This window comes from Oncorhynchus tshawytscha, linkage group LG12 (assembly GCF_018296145.1).
Source record: "Oncorhynchus tshawytscha isolate Ot180627B linkage group LG12, Otsh_v2.0, whole genome shotgun sequence".
Taxonomy (NCBI): domain Eukaryota; kingdom Metazoa; phylum Chordata; class Actinopteri; order Salmoniformes; family Salmonidae; genus Oncorhynchus; species Oncorhynchus tshawytscha.
Genome location: NC_056440.1, coordinates 24,914,672 through 24,941,717, shown reverse-complemented (window position 1 = coordinate 24,941,717; position 27,046 = coordinate 24,914,672). Strand labels below are relative to the sequence as shown.

Genomic DNA, 27,046 nt, shown 5'->3' with positions numbered 1-27,046 from the left:
TCCTGTGGCAGGCCGGGCGCAGTGCGCGCTAACCAAGGTTCCCAGGTGCACTGTGTTTCCTCTGACACATTGGTGTGGCTGGCTTCCGGGTTGGATGGCGCTGTGTTAAGAAGCAGTGCGGCTTGGTTGGGTTGTGTATCGGAGGACGCATGACTTTCAACCTTCATCTCTCCCGAGCCCGTACGGGAGTTGTAGCTATGAGAGAAGATAGTAGCTACTAAAAACAATTGGATACCACGAAATTGGGGAGAAAAAAGTTTTCCCACAAACAAGAGTGGGAAAACAGGCTACCTAAGTATGGTTCTCAATCACAAGAACAAATCAACAAAAGGAACTAAGGTCAGGACGTGACATTCCCACAATACGTTTGGTGAATTCTGGCCCATTCCTCCTGACAGAGATGGTGTAAACCTCCAGATTTGTAGGCCTTTGCACGCACACGCTTTTTCAGTTCTGCCCACCAATTTTCTATAGGATTGAGGTCAGGGCTTTGTGATGGCCACTCCGATACTGTGACTTTGTTGTCCTTAAGCCATTTTGCCACAACTTTGGAAGTATGCTTGGGATCATTGTCCATTTGGAAGATCCATTTGCAACCAAGCTTTAACTTCCTGACTGATGTCTTGAGACGTTGCTTCAATATATCCACAGAATTTTCCTTCCCTCATGATGCCATCCTTGATTTGCACTTTTCGCACCAAAGCACGTTCATCTCTAGGAGACAGAACGCGTCTCCTTCCTGAGCGGTATGGTGGCTGCGTGGTCCCATGGAGTTTATACTTGTGTACTATTGTTTGTACAGATGAACGTGGTACCTTCAGGCATTTGGAAATTGCTCCCAAGGATGAACCAGACTTGTGGAGGTCTACAATTTTGTTTCTGAGGTCTTGGCTGATTTCTTTTGATTTTCCCATGATGTCAAGCAAAGAGGCACAGAGTTTGAAGGTAGACCTTGAAATACATCCGCAGGTACATCTCCAATTGACTCAAATTATGTCAATTAACTTATCAGAAGCTTCTAAAGCCATGACATAATTTTCTGGAAGTTGTTTAAAGGCACATTCAACTTAGTGTATGTAAACTTCTGACCCACTGGAAATGTGATACAGTGAATTGGAAGTGAAATAATCTGTCTGTAAACAATTGTTGGAAATATTACTTGTGTCATGCACAAAGTAGATGTCCTAACCGACTTGCCAAAACCATAGTTTGTTAACAATAAATTTGTGGAGTGGTTGAAAATCGAGTTTTAATGATTCCAACCTAAGAGTATGTAAACTTCTGACTTCAACTGTATATACTGTATGTATGTGTGTGTTTGTGTGTGTATGTGTGTGTGTACCTGGAAGAATCCTGGAGGTACGGGTCCCACTGGCATTCCCTCTCCTGGGGGAAGGTTTCCAAGTATGGGACTGGGAGCTGCTGCTGCACTCTGGAAGACACACACACAAAGTCAGGTTAGGTCATGAGGATGGTGTATCAGTGAGGCGGTAACTGTTAACACACTCATGTAGAAAAGGTCCAAAGACATCCAAATTTCCAACACCAGGAGACACTGAACCCTAGGAAAATCCATAATCCAGCCGATGACTACCTATAATCCAGCCCATGACTACAACTAATCCAGCCACTGACTACCTATAATCCAGCCCATGACTACCTGTAATACAGCCCATGAATACCTATAATCCAGCCCATGACTACATATATTCCAGGACATGACTACCTATAATCCAGGACATGACTTCCTATAATTCAGGAAATGTCTACCTATAATCCAGGACATGACTACCTATAATCCAGCCCATGACTACATATATTCTAGGACATGACTACCTATATTCCAGGACATGACTACCTATAATCCAGCCCATGACTACCTATAATCCAGCCCATGACTACATATATTCCAGGACATTACTACCTATAATCCAGCCCATGACTACCTATAATCCAGGACATGACTACCTATAATCCAGGACATGACTACCTATAATCCAGGACATGACTACCTATAATTCAGGAAATGTCTACTTATAATTCAGGACATGACTACCTATAATCCAGGACATGACTACCTATAATCCAGCCCATGACTACCTATAATCCAGCCCATGACTACCTATATTCCAGGACATGACTACCTATAATCCAGGACATGACTACCTATAATTCAGGAAATGTCTACCTATAATTCAGGACATGACTACCTATAATCCAGCCCATGACTACATGTATTCTAGGACATGACTACCTATAATCCAGCCCATGACTACCTATAATCCAGGCCATGACTACCTATAATCCAGCCCGTGACTACCTATAATCCAGCCCATGACTACCTATAATCCAGCCCATGACAATGTATAATCCCGCCCATGACTACCTATAATCTAGCCGAAGACTACCTATATTCCAGGACATGACTACCTATAATCCAGGACAAGACTACCTATAATCCAGCCCGTGACTACCTATAATCCAGCCCATGTCTACCTATAATCCAGCCCATGACTACCTATAATCCAGCCCATGACTACCTATAATCCAGCCCAAGACTACCTATATTCCAGGACATGACTACCTATAATCCAGCCCAAGACTACATATATTCCAGGACATGACTACCTATAATCCAGCCCATGACTACCTATAATCCAGCCCATGTCTACCTATAATCCAGCCCATGACTACCTATAATCCAGCCCATGACTACCTATAATCCAGCCCATGACTACCTATAATCCAGCCCAAGACTACCTATATTCCAGGACATGACTACCTATAATCCAGCCCAAGACTACCTATATTCCAGGACATGACTACCTATAATCCAGCCCAAGACTACATATATTCCAGGACATGACTACCTATAATCCAGCCCATGACTACCTATAATCCAGCCCATGACTACCTATAATCCGGCCCATGACTACCTATAATCCAGCCCAAATCTACCTATATTCCAGGACATGACTATTTATAATCCAGCCCATGACTACCTATAATCCAGGACATGACTACCTATAATTCAGGAAATGTCTGCCTATAATTCAGGACATGACTACCTATAATCCAGGCCATGAATACCTATAATCCAGTTCATGACTACCTATAATCCAGCTCATGACTACCTATAATCCTGCTCATGACTACCTATAATCCAGCTCATGACTCCCTATAATCCAGCCCATGACTACCTATTATACAGGAGCAGATCATAACAGTAGCCCAGTTTGTTATCATGTCGTGATCAAACGAGTCTCCCCTCCATCCTCTGTCTCTGTGGGCTCTTTCCTGTGTGTGTTCCTGACCTGGCACTGTGGCATCGTGGCAGGCCAGCCGCCCAGGTTATTTTTACTCTTTATATTGTTCTCTCTCAGACGGGTGGCGCGGGCACGTTTCACCACTGCCTTGGACTGCTTCCTGTGCTATAGTACAAACTCCCCAATACACCACCAGGCAACAGCTATGGGCAGGGAGGCAGGGAGATGGACACGGACAGGAGCGTAATTAAGGGTCAAGGTTCAGAGGTAGGGGATAGAGGCGAGATGCTGGCGGCCCGCAAAGAGGTGGTGAGTGGTCCGACACATTGGTGAGTGATAGGGAAGACAGTCTACACCCTTCCCACACACCACAGTCTCCCAAACATTCCAATACCACAAATACAACCTCCACCTGTTAGTTATGGTTTCTCTGCACAGACAACATATAGGATTCTTCTAATGTATACTATCAACTGTTAATAGTCATAAATAAAAAGTATCAGTATCAGCAGCTTTGTATCGAACGTGGTCCGCAAAACAATAAACATTTCAGTAAATGCAGTTTCTTGCTGTTTGTCTGCATATCTTCTCACTCCCTCTCTCCCTCTTCTCTGCCTCTCTCTCCACCCCTCCACACTTTCCTGTCATCTCTCTGTCGTCCTCTCTCCCCCTCTTCCTTCCTCCTCTCTCTTCATCCTCTACCTCTCCCTCCTTCAGCATAGACTGTGAGACAGACCCAAACTCTGAAGTTTCCGCTGGCTGATTTTTTTAGGTCAGACTGCAACACAGTTACTAATCAGAGCCAAGATAATGGCAAACTACTCCCACCCCACTGTGTGGGGACAGGACACATACAGTTCTTGTGTTGAAATTGCACTGCTCTATGTAAACAGAGTGTGTGTATTTGGCTTAAACAAATGAAGGTATGGATGGAAGGCTCAGTGGCGGAGAACATTGTTCAGGACAGGTGTGTGGCATATGTGTTTGTGTGTGTGTTCACAGTACTGCACTCTCTCTGGGAATGGTAGTGTTCTTTTCCCCTGCCTTCATTTCTCCTCCCACTCCGGATTACCCAGCATGCTTTCCCCTCACTGGCAGTCTGGAGGTCTGCTGAGTCTGCCTTCTCAGAGATAGGGGGGGGGGGAATATCTACCTGACCTGCTGACTAAGCAGCCTTTTCCAAATAAACCAACAAGAAAAACATCAAGATATTCCCTGCCCCCACTGCACAGCAGCCTCCTTCACTGGGAGAAAACGACAACAACAGCCTTCCAGCCCTACAGCCGCTGCAACACACAACACAGACAGCCTCAACACAACAGCCTTCCAGCCCTACGTCCGCTGCAACACACAACACAGACAGCCTCAACACAACAGCCTTCCAGCCCTACAGCCGGTGCAACACACAACACAGACAGCCTCAACACAACAGCCTTCCAGCCCTACAGCTGCTGCAACACACAACACAGACAGCCTCAACACAACAGCCTTCCAGCCCTACAGCCGGTGCAACACACAACACAGACAGCCTCAACACAACAGCCTTCCAGCCCTACAGCCGCTGCAACACACAACACAGACAGCCTCAACACAACAGCCTCCCAGCCCTACATGTCATCACAGGACAACCACAATAGTTTTTTATTTCTGAATGAAACTACATTTCACATCGACTACAAGCACACCTTCTAAGCTTTCTTGTTAGAAACACAGTTGGTACGTCTTAGCCAAGTTGGACTGTGTGTGTTGGAGGGGGCTCAACAGTAGGTTTATGTTACTATGGTTTACAGATTAAACACAACCATTTGTGCACAGGCTCACTCCAAGAGTGAGATTAATACTGTTGTACTGTTGGACAGCATTGTTTGGTAGTTAAGGCCTGGTGTTCTAGCACCTAACCTGTTCAAACATTGAAACCGCACACACTGATTAAGAGTCTTCAGTCTACAGTTCACACAGAACCTTGTTTACACTTTGACAAGAGCTGAGAGTAGCATTGAGATCTGAGGTGTGTGTGTGTGGTTGTGTGCCTGCGCACGTGCGTGCTTGCGTCGGCGTGACTGAGGAAAGCTGAAGCAGGGGAAACACTCTGACCTCTCCTACTTAGACTACGCTAACCACCCTGTTACAGGATAACACTATGCTAACCACACTGTTACACTACGTTAACCACACTGTTACAGGGTTACACTATGCTAACCACACTGTTACACTATGCTAGCCACATTGTTACAGGATTACACTACACTAACCACCCTGTTACAGGTTTACACTAACCACACTGTTACAGGATTACACTACGCTAACCACCCCGTTACAGGTTTACACTACGCTAACCACACTGTTACAGGGTTACACTATGCTAACCACCCTGTTACAGGGTTACACTAACCACACAGTTACACTATGCTAGCCACACTGTTACAGGATTATACTTCACTAACCACACTGTTACACTATGCTAACCACACTGTTACAGGGTTACACTACACTAACCACACTGTTACACTACACTAACCACACTGTTACAAGGTTACACTATGCTAACCACACTGTTACAGGTTTACACTACACTAACCACACTGTTACACTATGCTAGCCACAATGTTACAGGATTACACTACACTAACCACACTGTTACAGGGTTACACTACGCTAACCACACTGTTACAGGGTTACACTACGCTAACCACCCTGTTACAGGGTTACACTAACCACACTGTTACACTACGCTAACCACACTGTTACACTACACTAACCACACTGTTACAGGGTTACACTATGCTAGCCACACTGTTACAGGGTTACACTATGCTAGCCACACTGTTACAGGGTTACACTATGCTAGCCACACTGTTACAGGATTACACTGCACTAACCACACTGTTACAGGGTTACACTGCACTAACCACACTGTTACAGGGTTACACTACGCTAACCACCCTGTTACAGGGTTACACTAACCACACTGTTACACTACGCTGACCACACTGTTACAGGGTTACACTACGCTAACCACACTGTTACAGGGTTACACTACGCTAACCACCCCGTTACAGGTTTACACTACACTAACCACACTGTTACAGGGTTACACTACGCTAACCACCCTGTTACAGGGTTACACTAACCACACAGTTACACTATGCTAGCCACACTGTTACAGGATTATACTTCACTAACCACACTGTTACACTATGCTAACCACACTGTTACAGGGTTACACTACACTAACCACACTGTTACACTACACTAACCACACTGTTACAAGGTTACACTATGCTAACCACACTGTTACAGGTTTACACTACACTAACCACACTGTTACACTATGCTAGCCACAATGTTACAGGATTACACTACACTAACCACACTGTTACAGGGTTACACTACGCTAACCACACTGTTACAGGGTTACACTACGCTAACCACCCTGTTACAGGGTTACACTAACCACACTGTTACACTACGCTAACCACACTGTTACAGGGTTACACTATGCTAGCCACACTGTTACAGGGTTACACTATGCTAGCCACACTGTTACAGGGTTACACTATGCTAGCCACACTGTTACAGGATTACACTGCACTAACCACACTGTTACAGGGTTACACTGCACTAACCACACTGTTACAGGGTTACACTACGCTAACCACCCTGTTACAGGGTTACACTAACCACACTGTTACACTACGCTGACCACACTGTTACAGGGTTACACTACGCTAACCACACTGTTACAGGGTTACACTACGCTAACCACACTGTTACAGGGTTACACTACGCTAACCACACTGTTACAGGGTTACACTAACCACACTGTTACACTACGCTGACCACACTGTTACAGGGTTACACTACGCTAACCACACTGTTACAGGGTTACACTACGCTAACCACACTGTTACAGGGTTACACTACGCTGACCACACTGTTACAGGGTTACACTACACTAACCACACTGTTACAGGGTTACACTACGCTAACCACACTGTTACAGGATTACACTACACTAACCACACTGTTACAGGTTTACACTACACTAACCACACTGTTACACTATGTTAACCACACTGTTACAGGATTACACTACACTAACCACACTGTTACACTATGCTAGCCACAATGTTACAGGATTACACTACACTAACCACACTGTTACAGGGTTACACTACGCTAACCACACTGTTACAGGGTTACACTACGCTAACCACCCTGTTACAGGGTTACACTAACCACACTGTTACACTACGCTAACCACACTGTTACAGGGTTACACTATGCTAGCCACACTGTTACAGGGTTACACTATGCTAGCCACACTGTTACAGGGTTACACTATGCTAGCCACACTGTTACAGGATTACACTGCACTAACCACACTGTTACAGGGTTACACTGCACTAACCACACTGTTACAGGGTTACACTACGCTAACCACCCTGTTACAGGGTTACACTAACCACACTGTTACACTACGCTGACCACACTGTTACAGGGTTACACTACGCTAACCACACTGTTACAGGGTTACACTACGCTAACCACACTGTTACAGGGTTACACTACGCTAACCACACTGTTACAGGGTTACACTAACCACACTGTTACACTACGCTGACCACACTGTTACAGGGTTACACTACGCTAACCACACTGTTACAGGGTTACACTACGCTAACCACACTGTTACAGGGTTACACTACGCTGACCACACTGTTACAGGGTTACACTACACTAACCACACTGTTACAGGGTTACACTACGCTAACCACACTGTTACAGGATTACACTACACTAACCACACTGTTACAGGTTTACACTACACTAACCACACTGTTACACTATGTTAACCACACTGTTACAGGATTACACTACACTAACCACACTGTTACAGAATTACACTACGCTAACCACCCTGTTACAGGGTTACACTAACCACACTGTTACACTACGCTAACCACACTGTTACACTACGCTGACCACACTGTTACAGGGTTACACTACGCTAACCACACTGTTACAGGGTTACACTGCACTAACCACACTGTTACACTATGCTAACCACACTGTTACAGGATTACACTACGCTAACCACACTGTTACAGGATTACACTACGCTAACCACACTGTTACAGGGTTACACTACTCTAACAACACTATCACACTACGCTAACCACACTGTTACAGGGTTACACTACTCTAACCACACTGTTACAGGGTTACACTACGCTAACCACACTGTTACACTACGCTAACCACACTGTTACAGGATTACACTAAGCTAACCACACTGTTACAGGGTTACACTACTCTAACAGCACTATTACACTACATTAACCACACTGTTACACTACGCTAACCACCCTATTACAGGATTACACTACGCTAAACACCCTATTACAGGATTACACTACGCTATCCACACTGTTACAGGATTACACTACGCTAACCACACTGTTATACTACGCTAACCACACTGTTACAGGGTTACACTACTCTAACAACACTATTACACTACGCTAACCACACTGTTACAGGGTTACACTACTCTAACAACACTATTACACTACGCTAACCACACTGTTACAGGGTTACACTACGCTAACCACACTGTTACAGGGTTACACTACGCTAACCACACTGTTACACTACGCTAACCACACTGTTACAGGATTAAAATAAGCTAACCACACTGTTACAGGGTTACACTACTCTAACAGCACTATTACACTACATTAACCACACTGTTACACTACGCTAACCACCCTATTACAGGATTACACTACGCTAAACACCCTATTACAGGGTTACAGTACACTAACCACACTGTTACAGGGTTACACTACGCTAAGCACCCTGTTACAGGTTTACACTACGCTAACCACCCTGTTACAGGATTACACTACGCTAACCACCCTGTTACAGGATTACACTACGCCAACCACACTGTTACAGGATTACACTACACCAACCACACTGTTACAGGATTACACTACGCTAACCACGCTGTTACAGGATTACACTACGCTATCCACACTGTTACAGGATTACACTACGCTAACCACACTGTTACACTACGCTAACCACACTGTTACACTACGCTGACCACACTGTTATAGGGTTACACTACGCTAACCACACTGTTACAGGGTTACACTACGCTAACCACACTGTTACAGGATTACACTACACTAACCACACTGTTACAGGTTTACACTACACTAACCACGCTGTTACACTATGCTAACCTCACTGTTACAGGGTTACACTATGCTAACCACACTGTTACAGGGTTACACTATGCTAACCACATTGTTATAGAGTGACACTACGCCATCCTCTGTTACAGCTTGGCACACCTGTATTTGGGTTGTTCTCCTATTCTTCTCTGCAGATCCTCTCAAGCTCTGTCATGTTGGATGGGGAGCATCGCTGCACAGCTATATTTAGGTCTCTCCAGAGATGTTCGATCAGGTTTAAGTCCGGGCTCTGGCTGGGCCACTCAAGGACATTCAGAGACTTGTCCTGAAGCCACTCCTGCACCTCTTTTAAGGTGAACCTTAGCACCAGTCTGAGGTCCCGAGCGCTCTGGAGAAGGTTTTCATCAAGGATCGCTCTGCACTTTGCTCCGTTCATCTTTCCCTTGATCCTGACTAGTCTCTCAGTCCCTGCAGCTGAAAAACATCCCCACAGCATAATGCTGCCACCACCATGCTTCACCGTAGGGATGGTGCCAGATTTCCTCCAGACGTGAAGCTTGGCATTCAGGTCAAAAAGTTAAATGTTGGTTTCATCAGACCAGAGAATCTTGTTTCTCATGGTCTGAGTCCTTTAGGTGCCTTTTGGCAAACTCCAAGCGGGCTGTCATGTGCCCTTTACTGAGGAGTGGCTTCCGTCTGGCCACTCTACCATAAAAGCCTGATCGATGGAGTGCTGCCGAGATGGTTGTCCTTCTGGAAGGTTCTCCCATCTCCACAGAGGAACTCTGGAACTCTGTCAGAGTGGCCATCGGGTTCTTGGTCACCTCCCTGACCAAGACCCTTCTCCCCAGATTGCCCAGTTTGGCCAGGCGGTCAGCTCTAGAAAGAGTCTTGATGGTTCCAATATTCTTCCATTTAAGAATGATGGAACCACTGTGTTCTTGGGGACCTTCAATGCTGCAGAACTGTTTTGGTACCCTTCCCCAGACCTGTGCCTCAACACAATCTTGTCTCAGAGCTCTACAGACAATTCCTTCAACCTCATGGCTTGAACTGTCAACAATGGCACCTAATATAGAGAGGTGTGTGCCTTTCCAAATCATGTCCAATCAATTGAATTTACCACAGGTGGACTCCAATCAAGTTGTAGAAATATCTCAAGAATGATCAATGGAAACAAGTTGCACCTGAGCTTCATTTCGAGTCTATACATTTTAATTCATTTGCAAAAAAATAACATCTGTTTTGCTTTGTCAACATGGGGTATTGTGTGTAGATTGATGAGGGAAAAATGAATTCAATCAATCAAATCATTTTAGAACAAGCTACAGTATAACGTAACAAAATGTGGAAAAAGTCAAGGTGTCTGAATACTTTCCGAATGCACTGCATCTTACTCTCTATCTTTCTCATTCCTTATTAATCTAAAGCTGTTACTTTCAATATTTTTTTATTCATAACTCTAGTTAGTAGCCCTGTTCTGTGTACCTGCATTCTTTGCTTGTGCTTGTGTGTCTCCATGTGTGTGTGTGTGTGTGTGTGTGTGTGTGTGTGTGTGTCAGGGGAGAGTGGTGTTCTCAGGAGTGTTCCACCACTGGGAGGGAGGAACTCATGTCTGCTGATTACAGAAGAGACTGAAGAGACGTGAGTGGAATCCCAAAACACTGTCATCTCTGTCTGTCAGCCTCAGTGTCTGGATCTCTGTCTCTCAGCCTCAGTGTCTGGATCTCTGTCTCTCAGCCTCAGTGTCTGGATCTCTGTCTCTCAGCCTCAGTGTCTGGATCTCTGTCTCTCAGCCTCAGTGTCTGGATCTCTGTCTGTCAGCCTCAGTGTCTGGATCTCTGTCTCTCAGCCTCAGTGTCTGGATCTCTGTCTCTCAGCCTCAGTGTCTGGATCCCTCTGTCGGTCTCAACACCAGCTCACACAGCCCAACCGTCTCACTCTGTTTTACTCTTCTTTCCATACAACCTCACTCTGTCTCACTCTAACTTGCCTCATCCTGTATCTCTTCTTCTCTCCCTTTGTCACTTCACAATGTCTCACGCTATCTCCCTCAGTCTCAATCTCTGTCATCCTGCCTCTCTTTTTCTCTCACTCTCTCGCTCACCCACTATCACTTTCACTCACTCTACCGCCATCTGTTTGTCTGGCTATAGAATGATTTGAAGCTACGACAAAAACAGTGTGTAAATGGAATGCAACACTGTATCTACAAACATGCTGACAAACAAGTCTTGTGTGATCTCCATTCTACAGTTTTTTCACCAGAGAGGAAGGCTAGTTAGGAAGTCTGCAGCCAGACAGAAGTTCTGGTAAACATGCCTGGGAGGGAAAGGTGGGGGGTGGAGATGGATAGACAGGGAGGGAAAGGTGGGGGATGGAGACGGATAGACAGGGAGGGAAAGATGGGGGTGGAGACAGATAGACAGGGAGGGAAAGGTGGGGAGTGGAGACGGATAGACAGGGAGGGAAAGGTGGGGGTGGAGACAGATAGACAGGGAGGGAAAGGTGGGGGTGGAGACAGATAGACAGGGAGGGAAAGGTGGGGGTGGAGACAGATAGACAGGGAAGGGAAAGGTGGGGGTGGAGACAGATAGATAGGGAGGGAAAGGTGGGGGTGGAGACAGATAGACAGGGAGGGAAAGGTGGGGGTGGAGACAGATAGACAGGGAGAGAAAGGTGGGTGGTGGAGACAGACAGGGAGGGAAAGGTGGGGTGAAGACAGATAGACAGGGAGGGAAGGTGGAGGTGGAGACGGATAGACAGGGAAGGGAAAGGTGGGGGTGGAGACAGATAGATAGGGAGGGAAAGGTGGGGGTGGAGACAGATAGACAGGGAGGGAAAGGTGGGGGTGGAGACAGATAGACAGGGAGAGAAAGGTGGGTGGTGGAGACAGATAGACAGGGAGGGAAAGGTGGGGTGAAGACAGATAGACAGGGAGGGAAGGTGGGGGCTGGAGACAGATAGATAGGGAGGGAAAGGTGGGGGTGGAGACAGATAGACAGGGAAGGGAAAGGTGGGGGTGGAGACAGATAGATAGGGAGGGAAAGGTGGGGGTGGAGACAGATAGACAGGGAGGGAAAGGTGGGGGTGGAGACAGATAGACAGGGAGGGAAAGGTGGGGGTGGAGACAGATAGACAGGGAGAGAAAGGTGGGTGGTGGAGACAGATAGACAGGGAGGGAAAGGTGGGGGTGGAGACAGATAGACAGGGAGGGAGGGGTGGGGGTGGAGACAGATAGACAGGGAGGGAAAGGTGGGGTGGAGACAGATAGACAGGGAGGGAAGGTGGGGGTGGAGACGGATAGACAGGGAGGGAAAGGTGGGGGTGGAGACAGATAGACAGGGAGGGAAAGGTGGGGGTGGAGACAGATAGACAGGGAGGGAAAGGTGGGGGTGGAGACAGATAGACAGGGAGGGAAAGGTGGGGGTGAAGACAGATAGACAGGGAGGGAAGGTGGGGGTGGAGACGGATAGACAGGGAGGGAAAGTTGGCGGTGGAGACAGATAGACAGGGAGGGAAAGGTGGGGGTGGAGACAGATAGACAGGGAGGGAAAGGTGGGGGTGAAGACAGATAGACAGGGAGGGAAGGTGGGGGTGGAGATGGATAGACAGGGAGGGAAAGGGGGTGGGTGGAGACGGATAGACAGGGAGGGAAAAGGGGGTGGTGGTGGGTGGAGACGGATAGACAGGGAGGGAAAGGGGGTGGTGGTGGGTGGAGACGGATAGACAAGGAGGGAAAGGGGGTGAGGGTGGGTGGAGACGGATAGACAGGGAGGAAAGGGGGGGTGGAGAGAGGTGAGAGAAGAGAGTGAGAGATGGAAAGAGGGAGTCAGGGAGAGAAAGAGTGGGACAGGGTGTGTGTGTGTGTTGTGTGTAGTCTTACTGGTCTCAAGGCCAACATTAACACAGGAAATACAAATGACACAGCACAGGAAGGAACTCACTAACAGCTCCCTCCCTCCCGCCCTGCCCTCGACCCCCACTTCTCTTTCTCACTCCCTCCATCCTCTCAAATGCCATTAGTCCCCTTCCTGAATGAGGGAGGAGGAAATGGAGAAAAGATGCTACTCTGCATGAAAAACACACACACACTAATGCACATCTGGGTTTGGTGGGTCTGAATAGATGTCTTTAGAGGAAAACAACCTGGTGTAAATAAGAGTATCAAGTTACGATTTGGTAATTACTCTGTACACTAATGGTGTGTGTGTGTAAATGTGCATGTATATGTGCATGTATAACTGTATATCATTGAATATCTGTGTTGTATTGAAGAAAGTGCCCCAGTGAAGTATTGATTGAAAAATTACAGATCATTGTAAAAATTATTGTTGGTTGGCGCAGTTCCTTAGAACTGTACTGAGAATGGTGGTGAAAAACAAACTTGAAGACTAAGCCAGGAGAGAAAAGGTTGTACTTGTCTGAAAGATGAGAATAGTTTCTCTGCTTTTACCATGCATTATTCACTGTCTCCCATGGCGACCGGAGACATTTCAGCACACTCCACTATTCACTCCTGAGTCTGCGCACGCTTGCTGCCCAACTCACTTATCAATTTCAGGTCGGAAAGGTTTATAATCGCACCCTGACATTCACAGTTCCCCACCCAAAATACTGTACACTTCTTTTACTTAGGGAGAGTGAGATAGTGTATCTACTCCCCACGAGAGGAGCCTTCTCTAACCCCTTCACGAGGTGTGTGTGTGCGTGCATGTATAGCAAATAGAGATGTGTGAAACTTACTCCTCAGTCTTAAAGATGCACTATTGTCACGGACGTCGTCGCGGAAATGACCGGACCAAGGTGCAGCGTGGTCAGCGTACATTTTCCTTTATTTATGTAAATGTCGCCAACAAAACAAGAAACAAAGAAACGACCGTCAAGCTTACTAGGGCTATAGGGCCACTAACAAAGATAACTACCCACAAAATACAAAGGGAAAAAGGCTGCCTAAGTATGATTCCCAATCAGAGACAACGATAGACAGCTGTCCCTGATTGAGAACCATACCTGGCCAAAAGATAGAAACAGAAAACATAGAAATAAAGAAACTAGAATGCCCACCCTAGTCACACTCTAGCCTACCCAAAATAGAGAATAAAAGCCTCTCTATGTCCGCACCGACTCCGGCCGCAAAACCTGACTTTAAAGGGGAAGGTCCGGGTGGGCATCCCTTACGGCGGCGGCTCTGGTACGGGACGTAGACCCCCCTCCGCCTCTGGCTCCCCCCACTTGTGGCGCCTTTGGTGCGGGGACCCTCGTTGCGAGCCCCGGACTGGGGACCCTCGTTGCCGGCCCAGGACTGGGGACCCTCGTTGCCGGCCCAGGACTGGGGACCCTCGCTGCCGGCCCAGGACTGGCCTGTGGAGCAGGCACAGGACTCACCAGGCTGGGGAGACCTACTCGAGGCCTGGTCCTTGGAGGAGGCACAGGATGAACCGGGCTGTGGGGGAACACTGGAGATCTGGGGCGTATCCTTGGCACCACTCTTCCAGGCTGAATGTCCACTTTAGCCCGGCACCTCCAGAGCGCAGGCACATGTCGAACCGGGCTGTGAGGGAGCACTGGAGATCTGGTGGTTAGACTTTGCACCGCTCCTCTTGGCTGAATGCCCACTTTAGCCCGGCATGTGCGGAGCGCAGGCATAGGACGAACCGGGCTGTCACAGCGCACCGGAGACACAGTGCGCAGAGCTGGCACAGGACTCACCGGGCTGTGGAGGCGCACTGGAGGTCTGGAGCGTAGAGCTGGCACAAGACTTGCAGGGCTGGGGAGGCGCACAGTAGGCCTGGTGCGTTGGGCGGCCCCAACCCTCTCCCTAGACGGCTAGCACGCACCTCAGGACGAGTATGGAGAGCTGACTCAGGTGACATTAAACTGAGGACACGCTCCGTAGGGCGAATGTCGTGCCTCATGCACCAACACAACAGCTCTCTACTAACTCTCTCCTCCAATCTCCCCATCAACTCCTTAACTGTCTCTGCTTCACTCCCCTCACTCCCCTCCAAATTCACATTCCTCTCCCCGACTGGCTCTGGTTCCAACCTCGGGGCCGCCGACTGTCCCGTGTGCCCCCCCCAAAAATAATGTTTTGGGCTGCCTCTCCTGGCCACGCTGCTTGGTCCTTTGGTGGTGGGTAGTTCTGTTACGGACGTCGTCGTGGAAATGCCCGGACCAATGTGCAGCATGGACAGCGTACATTTTCCTTTATTTATGTAAATGTCGCCAACAAAACAAGAAACAAAGAAACGACCGTCAAGCTTACTAGGGCTATAGGGCCACTAACAAAGACAACTACCCACAAAATACAAAGGAAAAAAGGCTGCCTAAGTATGATTCCCAATCAGAGACAACAATAGACAGCTGTCCCTGATTGAGGACCATTCCCAGCCAAAACATAGAAACAGAAAACAGAAATAAAGAAACTAGAATGCCCACCCTAGTCACACCCTGGCCTACCCAAAATAGAGAATAAAAGCCTCTCTTTGGCCAGGGCGTGACAGTACCCCCCCCCCAAAAGGTGCGGACTCCGGCCTCTTTGGCCAGGGTGTGACAACTATGCAGAAATCGCGCAGCCATTTCCTGGCAGCTAAAATTCTAATAGTTTGCCTAATCTCAGTTTGTGTGTCAAAACAAGCAAGTACAGTGTAGAGAATCATTGTTCCATCTAAACCGCTGTGAAATATATTTTACATAACCATAAACATTGTATTTTCAGCTGTTTGAAGCTGCTGTACAAAAATGAAAGTAAAAGACGCAAAAACAAAATTTAAGAACGGGAAGCATAGAAATAGTGTACATCTTCCGCTTCTTAGACTTGCGTTCAATGAGAATGACAGACCTATGACACACATTTCTATGTGAATTTGGTCAGGTCGCCCAAAAAGTTACATATTGCAGTTTTAAGTGTCCACGTTTGCACCGCTCAATAGCTAGCTTTTGAGTGGCGTGACCTATAGAGATGCTTGAGGGAGGACAGTCATGTGTGCCAAATCATGAAGAAGTGGTACTTGCTAACCAAGCAGTGTGACGTCCTATACACGTGATGTCCTCTCAGATCTCATGTAATTGTCCGTCTCAAAGCCCAGGAGAGTCACACAGAAGTAAATATTTATCACATCCAGAGTGCATGTCCACACAGGCAGACAGAATCCTCCAGTCAAAACCTCTCTTTTATCTACCCCTCCACCAATATTTAAAAAAGTCAAATGGGACAAAAACATGAGAAATAGAAATAAGAAAAGCACAAGAAATAGAAATAAGAAAAACAAGAGAAAGTAAGTAAGCTATATACAGGTTCAGCTCCAGGGTCAGTGTCAACACTATATTTACAATGTGCAGGGATACTGGCGTGGTAGGGTTAGATATGTATAGAGGTAAGGTGACTAGGCATTATGATATATAATAAACAGAGTAGCAGCAGCGTATATGATGATTGTATGAGTCATGTGTGATCCCTCTCCGGCCTCTAGGTCACCAGGCTGGTCGTCATGGCGCACACCTGTCACCAGCGTTACGTGCATAATGACACTCACCTGGACTCCATCACCTCCTTGATTACCTGCCCTTTATATGTCACTCCCTTTGGTTTCTTCGTTTATTTATTAAATGTATTCACTCCCTGAACTTGCTTCCCGACTCTCAGCGTACATCGTTACAGTATGTGAGTGTGTGTGTAGAGTCAGTATGAATGTGTGTGCGTGTTATGGGTGTGTGAGCAAATTGTGTGTATGTGTGTGTGTGTGTGTGTGCGTGTGCGTATGTGCGTGTGTGTGTGTGTGTGTGTGTGTGTGTGTGTGTGTGTGCGTGCGTGTATGCGTGCGCGTGTGTGTGTATAGACTGTGCATATAGAGTCTGTGCAAAAATATAAATAAATAGAACGGTCTATTTAGTAGTGCTGAGCGATTAACCAACTGGTAGTTACGATCTTGTCTCATCGCTGCAACTCCCCAACGGGCTCAGGAAATGCGAAGGTCAAGTCTTGTGCCCTCCGAAAAATGCCCCGCCAAGCCACCCTGCCTCTTAACACACTGCTCGCTTAACCAGGAAGCCAGCCACACGAATTTGTCAGAGGAAACAACTTTCAGCTGATGACCGAAGTCAGCTTGCAGGCACCCGGAGTCGCTAGAGCACGATGAGCCAAGGAAATCCCTGCGGCCAAACCCTCCCCTAACCCAGACAATGCTGGGCCAATTGTGCGCCGCCCTATGGGGCTCCCGGTCACGGCCGGCTGTGACACAGCCTGGGATTGAACCCGAGGCTGTAGTGGTGCTTCAACACTGCAATACAGTGCCTTAGACTGCTGCACCACTCTGGAGTTTTTTTCAGCTATTAAACAACTAATTGTCCGACGTTGGATCAATTCCTTGATTTAAGTTAATTTTCTTTTTGCCCACGCTCTGTTTCTGTAGAGAGAAATCAAATCATTCATGAGAGAAATCTGAGAAATCAAGTCAAGGACTATGGAACGTTGGGGTGAAGGGAGTTGTAGTTTTCATTAAGCAAATATTCAAACTACTTATGTGCAGAAATGTGGTCATTAACTACAATGATCATAATCCATTGCGCCAGAGACGGATCGGAGAGGAAGAGGCAAAGTGAGAGGTTTCACTCTCGCCACAATCTGTCAAATATAAGCACAACATGTTTCTATGGGCTTTTTTTGGGCCTAAGCTTGTCACCTGCCTTCCCGTCTTTGGGACAACGACTCCCATTGTTAGGGCATAGACACGAGCATCTCATCATTATATACAGATCTCTGGACGGATACACTTTTAAGCCTGCTACGTTAGCTTAGATACACATTGACTGCAGGAGAGAGAAATGTACACAACACAATGACGATAGGGACAAAGACAGTTCGTGAAAGTATACCTTATCTACTTTGAAAAACTTGTACAATTATTTAGTCAGACAGCTCTGCAGCATACTTAGGCAGGCTAGCCTAGCTAAATAGGATGACTAAAGACAGTACAGTATGGGAAGCACATAACATTAGATGGCCTGGCTGGCTGACTGCCACTGCCTGACCAGAGATGAGATGATAACCTTTTCATGCATGAGTTCCAAATATCTTTAACGGTCACCCCAGCGTGAGCTTTTTTATGCATGTGATGTCAGAATGCACTCACTGTTCCAAAATGTGATTGTTACTCAACAGGACAGTTAACCCCCGCTGCCATCAAACCAAGGCACGCTGCCTGCTAATTATTTACAGGCTGTGTTTCAACTTGTCAAATTATTTTCTAACAAGTCTAATTTTCGAACAACAGTTTGAATTGAGGTGTGTTCTGTCTCCTCATTAATTCACATAGAAGTAGCCCATTTCAATGTTGCGGAAAATTGACGTTAAATGCATTACTGAGCCGGACACACTTCCCTTTTCGACAAGAGCCGAAGCATTTCCCCAGTGGTTTCACAGGTCAAGTATGCAGACATTTGCACATCTCCAGTCAGAACAGAAGTTGCACAAACTTTTTCCCTCCTGGCACCTTATCTGGCTGGCATTGCCTTCATAGTTGTTTTCCTTAGTGATAATAGCTTTGAACATATGTGCGTTACTATCAAATTAAGTGCCTTATTAAATTATCATTATAGTTTCTCAATCTTGTGTTGTCATTTCTACTGTAGCACATGGGTTGTATGGAGAATAATGTATTTACTGTTTCATTCACGTTCTCCAGTACTGCTGACAAATCATGCATTCCAAATCTTGCATGGATTGTAATGGACACATACAGTTGAAGTCGGAAATTTACATACACTAAGTTGACTGTGCCTTTAAACAGCTTAGAACATTCCAGAAAATGACGTCATGGCTTCATAAGCTTCTGACAGGCTAATTGAGAAGGTTCATCCTTGGGAGCAATTTCCAAACGCCTGAAGGTACCACGTTCATCGTACAAACAATAGTACGCAAGTATAAACACCATGGGACCACGCAGCCGTCATACCGCTCAGGAAGGAGACGCGTTCTTGTCTCCTAGAGATGAATGTACTTTAGTGTTTAAAGTGCAAATCAATCCCAGAACAACAGAAAAGGACCTTGTGAAGATGCTGGAGGAAACAGGTACAAAAGTATCTATATCCACAGTAAAACAAGTCTTATATTGACATAACCTGAAAGGCCGCTCAGCAAGGAAGAAGCCACTGCTCCAAAACCTCCATAAAAAAGCCAGACTACGGTTTGCAACTGCACATGGGGACAAAGATCGTACTTGTTGGAGAAATGTCCTCTGGTCTGATGAAACAAAAATAGAACTGTTTGGCCATAATGACCATTGTTATGTTTGGAGGAAAAAGGGGGAGCTTGCAAGCCGAAGAACACCATCCCAACCGTGAAGCACGGGGGTGGCAGCATCATGTTGTGGGAGTGCTTTGCTGCAGGAGGGACTGGTGCACTTCACAACATAGATGGCATCATGAGGGAGGGAAATTCTGTGGATATTTTGAAGCAACATCTCAAGACATTAGTCTTGATGTTAAAGCTTGGTCGCAAATAGGTCTTCCAAATGGACAATGACCCCAAGCATACTTCCAAAGTTGTGACAAAATGGCTTAAGGACAACAAAGTCAAGGTATTGGCGTGGCCATCACAAAGCCCTGACCTCAATCCCATAGAAAATTTGTGGGCAGAACTGAAAAGGTGTGTGCGAGCAAAGAGGCCTACAAACCTGACTCATTTACAGCAGCTCTGTCAGGAGGAATGGGCCAAAATTCACCCAACTTATTGTGGGAAGCTTGTGTAAGGCTACCTGAAACATTTGACCCAAGTTAAACAATTTAAAGGCAATGCTACCAACTACTATTTGAGTGTATGTAAACTTCTGACCCACTGGGAATGTGATGAAAGAAATACAAGCTGAAATAAATCATTCTCTCTACTATTATTCTGACATTTCACATTCTTAAAATGAAATGGTGATCCTAACTGGCCTAAAACAGGGAATTTTTACTTGGTAAATGTCAGGAATTGTGAAAAACTGAGTTTAGATGTATTTGGCTAAGGTGTATGTAAACTTCCGACTTCAACTGTACATGTGTGTAAAATATTTATTTGAAGGTTGTACTGATTATGATGAGCTAATGCTAAGCTAATTGCCAGCTACAATATATGTGGCACCATGTTTGTTGACATCATTCAATGCATTCTGGTTGTCACATAAACATCTATCAGACAAAAGATGTTATAACAAAATGAGGTGAAGGGACAATTATGTTTTGAGTTAACTTCTGGATATGATTGATGGAAGCGAATGATGGTAGATTACACACCCCCTTCAACATGCATACTACAAACAGACCCAACTCCTCTTATAATCTCTGGTTGATGCGAAAAAAACAAACATGGCACACAAACTACACATCATTGGATTACTTTAGATTTTTAGAAAGTCTTTTACTCAATTATTTAGATCACTGATGAGCTCACCCGTGATGTGATGAATTGTAAATAGTAATTGCTATTAGCTAATTCATATTATGGTTTCTATCAGCCGAGAGTTGGCTAAATATGACCACTTGTGCTAAGTTACTCTTTCCTCAGTTAACACTATGACTAATGTAGGCTACATTTTCTGGTTTGGATGAGAATTGTGTTGCTAAAAAAGTGTTCTAATCACAATGGTTTAAGCATAAGCTGCAGGTATTTTGGTATTTCATTAGGATCCTCATTAGCTGTTTCAAAAGCAGCAGCTACTCTTCCTGGGGTTCACACAAAACATGAAACATAATACAGAATGACATAATACAGAACATCATTAGACAAGAACAGCTCAAGGACAGAACTACATACATTTTTAAAAAGGCAGACGTAACCTACATATCAATGACTACACACAAACTATCTAGGCCAAATAGAAGAAAGGCGTTGTGACGCAAGGTGTTGCTTTATCTGTTTTTTTAAACCAGGTTTGCTGATGCTTTGAGCAATATGAGGTGTAATGGAGTTCCATGCAATAAGGGCTCTATATAATACTTTATGTTTTTTTGAATTTGATCTAGATTTGAGGACTATGAAAAGAGCCCTTGTGGCATGTCTGGTGGGATAAGTGTGTGTGTGTCAGAGCTCTGTGTAAATTGACTATGCAAACAATTTGGGATTTTCAACACATTAATGTTTCTTATAAAACGAAGAAGTGATGCAGTCAGTCTCTCTTCAGCTCTTAGCCAAGAGACTGACATGCATACTATTAATATTAGCCCTCTGATTACAATTAAGAGCAAAACGTGCTGCTCTGTTCTGGGCCAGCTGCAGCTTAACTAGGTCTTTCCTTGCAGCACAGGACCACACGACTGGACTATAATCAAGATTAGACAAAACTAGAGCTTGCAGAACTTGCTTTTTGGAGTGTGGTGTCAAAAACCTAGAGCATCTCTTTATTACAGCTAGACATCTCCCCATCTTTGCAACCATTGAATCTATATGTTTTGACCATGACAGTTTATCTAAGATAACGACAAGTAATTTAGTCTCCTCAACTTGTCCAACAGCCACACCATTCATTACCAGATTCAGCTGAGGTCTAGCACTTAATGTACCAAATACAATGCTGGACTGGGCTGTCCGCACCACCCTCTGTAGGGACATGCGATCAAGGGCGGTACAGTTGCTATACCAGTCAGGAAGTCCAGCGTCCAGTTGCAGAGGGAGGTGTTCAGTCCCAGGGTCCCAAGTCTGGTGACGAGGTTGGAGGGGACTATGGTGTTGAACACATTCTCACATAGGTATCTAGGTAGGTGCGGGCAGTGTGGAGTGCAATTGAGATTGAGTCGTCTATGGATCTGTTGAGGCGGTATGCAAATTAGAATGGGTCTAGGGTGACTGGGATGATGGAATTGATGTGTGCCATAACCAGCCTTTCAAAGCACTGTATAATTACAGATGTGAGTGATACAGGGCAGTAGTCATTGTGACAGTTATCCTTAGAGTAATGGAACAAGATTAATGGTGGTCAGCTTGAGACGTGGGGGATACAGACTGGGACAAGAAGAGGTTAAAAATGACTGTGAATATGCCTGTCAGCTGATCTGCACATGCTCTGAGAACGCACCCTGGAATACCGTCTGGCCCCGCGGCCTTGTGAGTGGTGAGCTGATTAAAAACCTTACTCACATCGGCCTCTGAGAGCAAGATAACCCAGCCAACTGGGTAGGCAAGGGGCCTTCATGCACAGCTCTGTGTTGTTTTTATAAAAGTGTGCATAAAATGCATTGAGTTTGTCTGGTAGAGAGGCATCGTTGGGCAGATCACAGCTGGGTCTTCCTTTGTAATCCGTAATGGACTGTAGCACCTGCTACATGCAGTGGTCGTCAGAGCCTGTGTAATAGGATTTCACCTAGTTCCTAAGCCGCATTAGGATAGCTTCAGATTCTGAGGACCGTTTCCCTACGGAGTGGTTCTTCCTGTTTGAGCTTCTGCTTGTAGACAGGACGCAGGAGTATAGAGTCATGATATGATTTGCCGAAGGGATGACGAAGGAGGGCTTTCAATGCATGCTTGTGGGTAGAGTAACGGTAGTCTAGGACTTTATCGACCCTAGTGGTGAAGGAGACCTGTTGATGGAAGATGGGCATCACGTCTTAATGGACGCGGAATTAAAATCACTGGCAACAAGGAAAGCAGACCTCGGGTGCATGGTTTCCTGCTCGTTTACAGCCACGTACAGTTTAAGTGCCAGCTTGTTGTTTTTCTTGGTCCCGAGGTGGAATATATACAGCAGTCACAATAACAAATGAAAACTCTCATGGGAGGTAGAAGGTTCGGCATTTGATCATCAGGTATTCCAAGACAGGTGAACAATGTGTCGAGACTTTAACTGCGTTAACCTCTCTAGGGTACGTGGGATGCTAGCGTCCCACTTGGCCACCATCCAGTGAGATTGCAGAGCGCCAAATTCAAATACAGAAATACTCATTATAGAAATTCAGAAAATATACAACTATTTTACATAGGTTTAAAGATTAACTTCTTGTGAATCCAACCACGGTGTCAGATTTCAAAAATGCTTTACGACGAAAGCATTCCTTACAATTCTTTGAGAACAGTGCCCAGCAGACTAATCATTACAAACAGTAACCAGCCAAGTAGAAGAGTTACACAAGTCAGAAATAGTGATAAAATGAATCACTTACCTTTGATGGTCTTCATATGGTTGTACTCAGAAGACATTCATTTATTCAATAAATGTTCCTTTTGTTTGATAAAGTCTCTTTATATCCGAAAACCTCCGTTTTGTTCACGCGTTTTCTTCAGGCTCAAACGCAGTCACAACAGGCAGACAAAAACATCCAAATTGTATCCGTAAAGTACATAGAAACATGTCAAACGATGTTTCTATTCAATCCTCAGGTTGTTTTTAGCCTAAATAATCGATAATATTTCAACTGGACAATAACGTTGTCAATATAAAAGGTAAACAAGAAAGGCACTCTCTCGGTCGCGCGCATGAAAAAGCTCTGTGACACGGCAGGGTCCACTCATTCCAACTACTCCTACTCCCTCATTTTTTCAGAATAAAAGCCTGAAACTATTTCTAAAGACTGTTGACATCTAGTGGAAGGCATAGGAACTGCAATTTGAGTCCTAAATCAATGGATACTGTAATGGCATTGAATAGAAAACTACAACAAACAAAAAAATCCTACTTCCTGAATGGATTTTTCTCAGGTTTTCGCCTGTCAAATCAGTTCTGTTATACTCACAAACTTTATTTTACCAGTCTTGGAAACTTTAGAGTGTTTTCTAACCAAATCCACTAATTACAGTGAGGCAAAAAAGTATTTAGTCAGCCACCAATTGTGCAAATTCTCCCACTTAAAAAGATGAGAGAGGCCTGTAATTTTCATCATATGTACACTTCAACTATGACAGACAAAATGAGAAAAAAAATCCAGAAAATCATATTGTAGGATTTTTTATGAATTTATTTGCAAATGATAGTGGAAAATAAGTATTTGGTCACCTACAAACAAGCAAGATTTCTGGCTCTCTCTTCTTCTTTAAGAGGCTCCTCTGTCCACCTGTATTATTGGCACCTGTTTGAACTTGTTATCAGTATAAAAGACACCTGTCCACAACCTCAAACAGTCACACTCTAAACTCCACTATGGCCAAGACCAAAGAGCTGTCAAAGGGCACCAGAAACAAAATTATAGACCTGCAGACTACCTATTGCAGACTGAATCTGCAATAGGTAAGCAGCTTGGTTTGAAGAAATCAACTGTGTGAGCAATTATTAGGAAATGGAAGACATACAAGACCACTGTTAATCTCCCTCGATCTGGGGCTCCACGCAAGATCTCACCCCGTGGGGTCAAAATTATGACAAGAACAGTGAGCAAAAATCCCAGAACCACACGGGGGGACCTAGTGAATGACCTGCAGAGAGCTGGGACCAAAGTAACAAAGCCTACCATCAGTAACACACTACGCCGCCAGGGACTCAAATCCTGCAGTGCCAGACGTGTCCCCCTGCTTAAGCCAGTACATGTCCAGGCCTGTCTGAAGTTTGCTAGAGAGCACTTGGATGATCCAGAAGAAGATTGGGAGAATGTCATATGGTCAGATGAAACCAAAATATAACTTTTTGGTAAAAACTCAACTCGTCGTGTTTGGAGGACAAAGAATGCTGAGTTGCATCCAAATAACACCATACCTACTGTGAAGCATGGGGGTGGAAACATTATGCTTTGGGGCTGTTTTTCTGCAAAGGGACCAGGACGCCTGTTCCGTATAAAGGAAAGAATGAATGGGGCCATGTATCGTGAGATTTTGAGTGAAAACCTCCTTCCATCAGCAAGGGCATTGAAGATGAAACGTGGTGGGGCTTTCAGCATGACAATGATCCCAAACACACCGCCCGGGCAACGAAGGAGTGTCTTCATAAGAAACATTTCAAGGTCCTGGAGTGGCCTAGCCAGTTTCCAGATCTCAACCCCATAGAACATTTTTGGAGGGAGTTGAAAGTCTGTGTTGCCCAGCAATAGCCCCAAAACATCACTGCTCTAGAGGAGATCTGCATGGAGGAATGGGCCAAAATACCAGAAACAGTGTGTGAAAACCTTGTGAAGACTTACAGAAAACAGTTGACCTCTGTCATTGCGAACAAAGGCTATATAAACAAAGTATTGAGATTACCTTTTGTTATTGACCAAATACTTATTTTCCACCATAATTTGCAAATAAATTCATTAAAAATCCTACAATGTGATTTTCTGGATTTTTTTTCTCATTTTGTCTGTCATGGTTGAAGTGTACCTATGATGAAAATTACAGGCCTCTCTCATCTTTTTAAGTGGGAGAACTTGCACAATTGGTGGCTGACTAAATATTTTTTTGCCCCACTGTATATGCATATCCTATCTTCTGGGCCTGAGTAGAAGGCAGTTTCATTTGGCGCACTTTTCATCCAAAATTCCAAATGCTGCCCCCTACCCTAGAGAAATTAAAAGTCAGAGAACGATTTGCTGTGGATGAAGAGATATACCCGTCCCTCTCTCGATATCCCTGACTCCAATGTCCTGTCCGCTCAATGAATAGAGAATCCATCGAGTTGGATAGCCATGGGGGTATACTGTCCGAAAAGCCATGTTTAAGAAAAGCAGAGAATATTGCAGTTACAAGAGTCCCACTGATAGCAAATCTGCGATCGGAGATCATCAATCTTATTATCTAGTTACTGTACATTGGCCAATGTAATGGAGGTAAGATGTGGCCGGGTTTCCCTTCACCTTAGCCTTATCAGGACTCCCCCTCTCCTGCCTCGTTTTTGCTGGCGTTTCCTCTTGGGGAGCCCGAAGACAGACAGAGAGACAGAGAGAGAGACAGAGGAAGAGAGAGACAGAGAGAGAAAGATACAAAGACAGAGACACAGAGAGAGAGAGACAGAGAGACAGAGGCAGACAGAGAGAGACAGAGGCAGACAGAGAGAGACAGAGAGACAGACAGAGACAGAGAGAGAGAGAGACAAAGAGAGCACCCCCACAACATGATGCTGCCACCCCCATCCAATCCATCCATCCCCTCTGTCTCTCCCCTTGTCCTCTTTTCTTTTCATCCCTCCCTCTTTCTTTCCATTCCCCATCTCCTCAACTATCTTCACTAGTACCACACTGCTCTTTTGGATATTAATCCCAACAGTCCCCTGTACTGTTCTGTCATTATAATGCATTAGACTGAGTCACCATGGCCATAATCACAGGACAATGTTGATATATGTACAGTACGTGCTCACTCAGGTAATTGAAATATAGGCCTACAGCAGCATCAGCGGAAGTAGTGAGGAGGACCCTGACTGACTGCATTACTTTTATCACTGAAGTCATTATCAGCCATCGTAAACACCTCTCAGCCATACAGCCATGGCAGTATAACACATTCACACACACACCCACACACCTACACACAAAGAGCAGTATAATATGGGAGGTGGGTCTGTGGGCAGATGCTGCAGCAGATACACCCACCCAGAGATTTCTATGAGTGTAAATGATAGCCACAGAGGGCTAGGCGCTGCACTGTACTGCACTACTCTTCCACTATCTGACCTGGCCATCCAACGTGCAGAGGAG

The 27,046-nt window shown here is 45.4% G+C and overlaps 1 protein-coding gene across 1 annotated transcript in view; it reads right to left on the bottom strand.

Annotated features, from left to right (window-relative positions):
• Positions 1-27,046, bottom strand: part of LOC112262776 (single-stranded DNA-binding protein 2) — a 126,830-nt gene that overhangs the window by 24,399 nt on the left and 75,385 nt on the right. Inside the window, exon 5 of the mRNA XM_042331474.1 lies at positions 1,343-1,432. Within this exon, the coding sequence (XP_042187408.1) occupies positions 1,343-1,432 (90 nt within the window). The remainder of the gene's footprint in view (positions 1-1,342; positions 1,433-27,046) is intronic.